At 36.2% G+C, this 6,000-nt stretch overlaps 1 protein-coding gene across 4 annotated transcripts in view; it reads left to right on the plus strand.

The window, feature by feature from the left end:
- The window catches only part of LOC126354337 (thymidine kinase 2, mitochondrial-like), a 185,740-nt gene extending 181,583 nt beyond the window's left edge, over window positions 1-4,157 (plus strand). For 3 of the 4 annotated variants that reach the window (XM_050003907.1, XM_050003906.1, XM_050003904.1), the window contains exon 5: window positions 1,129-4,112. In XM_050003907.1, coding sequence (XP_049859864.1) covers window positions 1,129-1,379 — 251 coding nt within the window. In that variant the 3' untranslated portion in view covers window positions 1,380-4,112. Of the gene's footprint in view, window positions 1-1,128 lie in introns of all 4 variants that reach the window. The other variant, XM_050003905.1, reaches the window with a different exon arrangement.
- Window positions 4,158-6,000: the final 1,843 nt, after the last annotated feature.

Consider the following 6,000-nt stretch of genomic DNA (forward strand, 5'->3'; position numbering starts at 1 on the left):
TAATGATAGGCCTACTGCACACACAGAAGGTGATCCATCGGCGCAAATGGCCACAATATTTTCAAAAGTCAAACCCATTTTCTACGTGACAAATCTTTTCACTTTGTTAGAGGTGTCTCCATTGGTTGTTTACCCTTTCATGCAACACGATCCTGCCAGTTCTTCCGTTGTATTTAAATTGTTATCAACACCATGGATGAAAACTAAAAATTGAAATCCTTTATCTTACAGATCGATTTCGGTCACAGACCGTCTCCAGTGTAAACTATTCGAACCTTGTAGGCCCATACCCTAATAACACAACATTTTCTATGAGATGTAATATGTACTATGGTGATTACTTTACTTCACTTGTACTGCATACAATTTTTTAGTTACGGAAGGGCCCATCCTGTGACTTTAGCAATTGCTGGCACAAAAGTAAATAAATAAAATTATTGTATGCAGTACAACTGAAGATATTTGTAGTAAGTAATCATCATCGTACAAGTCATACCTCATAGAAAATGTTGTGTTGTTTGATATGGGCCTACAAGGTTCGAATATTTTGCACTGATAATGGTCACACAGTGACCGAAATCGATTTGTAAAACAAAGGCTTTCAGTCTTTACTACCGATGCTGCATTTATCAAAATACAGTATATTGACTATAATACAGTCGTGGTTCCCAATTACATCATGAAAACCAAAAGCCGTGCAGTATCATTTTTGTCAATATTGTGAACCATGGAAAATGAATAGTACTTGAATTCCTTAGCTTTCTTTCTTATCTGGCCATGAAGGTTTTGCTAGCACTTCCATTACTTACAGGTTTAATAATGTAAACCTATTTTAACCTAGCTGACAGCCATTGCTGATAAGTCAAAGAATTTTTAAATGATATAGAGATTTATTTTCGTAGTAGATTCATCTAAAAAAATCATAGAATTATATCAATAAATATGTAACTGATCAATCTTCAAAGGTTCTCCCGCGGGCCATAGCGAGAGACGTAATGGGCCGGTCGTGTCCCACAGGCTTTATGTTGTGCACCCCTGCTCTAAAAGAATGCACTTCTTTAAGATTTCTGTATTCAGTATATACTTATTACGTTTCTCGTTTTACATATTTGTTATTTGGCTTTCCAGTGTACCTGAAGTGTCCACCAGAGATTGCCTATGAGCGAGTAGTGCAACGAAGTCGTCCTGAAGAGAAAACAGCTGTTTCACTTGGCTATTTGACAGATCTGCACCACGCGCATGAGCAGTGGCTAGTACAAAATCCTCCAGCACATATAGTCACATTGGATGCAAGTGTAGGTCTGCCTGCAATGGAGCAGCAGTATGAAAAAGTGAGAACTGTTGTGCTGAACAGAATTGCTGAAATGACGAGACTGTGAAAGAATCATGGCAGTTGCATTATACAGGTTGTCTCTCTTAGGAGTTCGTCAGGCGCATTTTCTCTGGTGTTTCGACGGATATCTGCTATTTCGTGTCAGCAATATGAAGCTGTAGTCAGCCCAAACAAACTCCACTCAGCACATCCTTCATGCGATGCCCATTGTCGACGGAAAGCGCCAGTTTGTTACCCATTACAAAGTAAATGACTTCTGAAGCAGATTTTATGCGCCCATTCGATCGCTGCTGCATAGTTGTAGGAGCCAGCGTGGGCCAGAGCAGCGCTGTCGCTAGTACTGATTAGTCTTTGTGTTTTACTGCACCTGTTAATACATATCGATGAAATGAATATCACAATAGGCTAATTTTGGACTGCTATCGAATGGACACAAAAAATTCCGCCTTGAAAATCACTTTGTTTGTAACAGAAAACAAATCAATGATTTCCATTGACAATGGATATTGCCTTAAAGACGTGATGGTCAGTATTCGTTTGCATAGACTCCCACTGCACACTGCAAAAGGGAAACTGCAGATATCTGCAGAAACAAAAGAAATAAAAGTTCTGGCGACTCTTAGGAGAGACACGTATATATTTTTGTTGTTAGTAATTCCCATTCCTTGTACGATACACATGTCAGGCTTCCGCCCTCCACTGTCCTTCCAACCTACCAACCATTTAAACTGTTTACAGCTCCGAATTTATTTGACAATTACGCTGAATGTAATTTTTGAATTAAGTTCGTGGGAATTAATAGTGGAGGGTTGTATGATTCGTGTAGTTAGTAACTAAACCCCTGAGATAACTGTTGATATTTGAAAATATTTTGAGAAAAAACATAGCTCTGCTCTTAGTCTCAGTACTGATTTGCCATGGAAAACCAGTTATTCTCTCCATTCTTCGAAATCCTTTCATGACTTGTCCAGAATATTCTTGTCCCTGATTGACGAACAGATTTCTCTTAGCATAGTATTAGTTGGAAGCCCTCTTTTTTCCTTCCATTCACTATCCAGTTCAGTATGCATCTGAAAACGTTTTCTTCGTTCATCGCTTTAATGTACCAACATCTTTTAAGTTGTTTCTGTTCAATAAAATCAGTAATACTTCATTGAGTTTTCTTTTTCCTTGATTATTTCATTTCATATTTTTTCTTCTCTTTGTGTTATTGTTGAATGTTTACAGAAATTCCTCTCTGTTGCTAATAGCTTTGATTCAGTGGCCGTTTAATCGCCAAACTTCTAAACGGTGTGCAATAATGCTTGTAACTGTTGTTCTGTGTATTGTGGTGTAGTTGTTATTCTTGTGTGTTTAATCCACGGAATTGAATTTAAGAAAAAATTGTAGATTTCTTGTCCAAATTCACTGTCTCGTTTTCCCTCATTTGTCATTTTCACCCCTGGGTATTTTTACCCTTTAGTAGGTCTTATTGTACTCACCCCTTCTTCAAGGGCTACATTTTCGTTTATTACAACAATTCTCGTACTTTTACACTTTTTGTGTAAACATGTAGTGTTTTCTGAGTATATTGTATATAATATGGATGAAATACAGTACACCTTTGTAATATTTTTGTAAATTGGAATTTACATATTTTAATTTTTGATATTGACATTTTGTGTATTTTTCTTGTTGATATAAGGATTTCAGTAGAATGGCTAAATGTGCACCCTTAGGAACACTAAATGAGCAGGTTGTATTTAAACTCTTTTGTTCTGATTTCTTTATGGGCAAAAAGGTGATCTGTGCAGTTTACTTCATCTTATTCAGTCTTTATATTCTTGTTTAAAATGTTTAATAATTTGCCATAAAATCTGCTTAAATTGCTGTGTGCTGTTATACCATTAAAATTTTTACAGTTACAATGTCTTTATTTTGTATGTGTTACCAAAATATACAGTACTTTGCAGTCACTTAGTATATACTGTGTGTTTAAAAGATTCAGATATCTCTTAACAGCTTTGTTTTATATAAGTGTTACGCTATATGAGTGACAGTACTTTTTTGTCATATATGTTCTGTCTCATTTTAGGAATATATTCCTACACTTTGTGATAAAATTCATGTGTGAATATTTTACCATTGTCTTTTCTTCGTATTTTGTACACTGAAGCTAATAATAAATTTCCATTATATCTAGCAATGTTAAGTAAACGAAAAGTCATCACGATATCAGAACACATTTGTTGTTGTTGTGTTGGAGTGTTTATAAAGGCTTTTATATAAACAATATGTATGTATTGTATAAGTAATATACGATGTTAAAATACCTGTTTATGGTAAGATTCATGAGCAACTCTTTCACATCATAGCTTTTAGTCTTCACGTAACTGTCTCAGTCTTTACACATTTTTAGATTCTTTCTAACAGTCAGAAGTGAGTATTGAAGAAAGATGTACAATAGATTTAGTTGAAATCAGATTATGAAATTTTAAATATGACCTCAGTGAAGAGTTCTTAATAATACTAGTGTTTAGTCTTTTTGAAGCAGCTGCCTGTACTGTCAGTCCTTCTATATCATTTTGTGTAGGCAGTCATCAGTGACAATATTGAAAAAGATCTGATTTTACTTAATTTTTTATCCAAAAATAATTTCAGTGTATCTTTGTACTTGATAATTATAGGGCAGTTTTTGTTGTAGTAGTTTCTGTAGAGCTTTTATTAAAAATATGTTAAGGAACTTTTGTGTTATAATTAAAAAGATTGATAATAATAAGAATTGTTATTGCTGCCAAAATATTTTGTTATATGCCTCTATTGATTATACTTTGAACAGCTACAATTTTTGTTTCAGTATACTGTGCTTATTAGAAATGTATTACATGAGAGAAACAATATTTTCATCTATCAGATGGCCAAGCACAAAAATAATTGTGTCTTGCAGAAGGCAGAATGTCCAAAATCACTTCTTCTGCACCTACATCTACATCTATACTCTATAAGATGGATTCTTTGTGTACTGCTGTTAAATGCCCTTTTTTTCCATTCCAGTAGCAGACGGTCTGTGGGTAGAAGGACACGGTCTGTGGGAGGTTGTTGGTTGAGTTCAGATCTCTCGTACACTATTTATGTGAGATATACATAGGAGGAAGCAACATATTGGTTGACTGTTTTGGATACATACAGTCCCAAAATTGTAACAATAACCCACATAGTAAAGCAGTCTTGTAGCGTCTCAAGTTGAACAAGTATCTTCATGAACTTTTGCACTTACTGAATTAACTTGTGAAACATTCTGCATTTCTTTGGATCTCCTTTATTCCCTCTTTTAAACTTACCTGGTATTTATTCCAGACTGACAAACAATATTCAAGAATTATTCAAATGAACATTTTGAAAATTACATCATACTCCCCCAGAATTCTTCCAATGAATCTGTCGTATCTGCCTTACTCATGATTAGCTTTATAAGGTCATTCCACTTCAGATTGTTTCTTACTCATATTCAAAGATAATTAATAAATGTTACTGCTTCCAGTGATTATTCTGCAATCATTTAATCACCACAATACTGGTCTTTCTGCCCTCTGATACGCAATGCATTACTTTCGTATATGTTGAGGGTCAACTGCCAATCTCAGCACAAACTGTCATTCCTCTTTAGGAGTTCCTACATTCTTCTACAATTTTCTAGCAATATGACTTCAACAGCATCCTCCGCCACGTATTTATTTATGTATATTGCTTAAAGTAATGGTTTTCTGATACTCGAATGGGGTACACCAGCAGTTACTTTTATGTCTGATGATTTGTTTCCATTAAGAATGATGTGCTGTGTTCATTTTGCTAGAAACTTGTCAGTTCAGCCATCCACTTGGTCTGATATTCCGGGAACTCGTGTTTTGCACATTAGGGGGCTCTATAGAATGGTATTGAATGGCTTCTGGATGTGAAGGAACATGGCATCAACCTGAGCGCTGGTGGCTACTACCTTCTGAGTTTCGTTGATGAAGAGAGCAACTGGGTTTCACACGATCGTGTGTGGAATCCATGTAGACTTATACAGAGGAGATATTTTGTCTCCAGTAATGTCACAGTATTCGGGCAGATAAGCATTTTTCAAAGTTATACAACAAACTGACTTCGGTGATGTACCCCTATAGTTTTGCGTTTCTGACTAATGACCCTTCCCGAAAACAGGAATGACCTGCTCGTTTTTCCAATCACTAAGAGCACTTAATTCTTCCAGAGTCCTACTATTCACAGTTTCTAGAAGAGGATCAAGTTCTTTGGCATACTCTCTGTAGAGTCAGACAGGGTCGACAGAAACAGTCTAAAAAGCTTGTAAGGATGTCGTGAGGTTAGGTTGTGCTGAGAAAGAATTTTTCTGAAAATAATTTGACACTTTACGCTCTTCCCGAGGTAATTAGCATTGAAGTTAGCCAATCAGGCCGTTGCCTGTGCAGATTCAAGCGGCCCATTGGAGACGGTGTCGACAGATTAAGAGAGCGATACAAAAATGCGACGTGAGACAGCAGTAAGGACGGAACCAAAGGAGCCAAAGGCTGAGTCCTCTCATGCGCTGTCACCTTCGCTACGAGAACAACTGGCACTAATTGTGTCTGGCGGGCGCTTCAACCTATGCACGCAATGGCTTGATTTGTTAACTTTAATAATAGTTAACT

This window comes from Schistocerca gregaria, chromosome 3 (genome assembly GCF_023897955.1).
Source record: "Schistocerca gregaria isolate iqSchGreg1 chromosome 3, iqSchGreg1.2, whole genome shotgun sequence".
Lineage (NCBI taxonomy): Eukaryota > Metazoa > Arthropoda > Insecta > Orthoptera > Acrididae > Schistocerca > Schistocerca gregaria.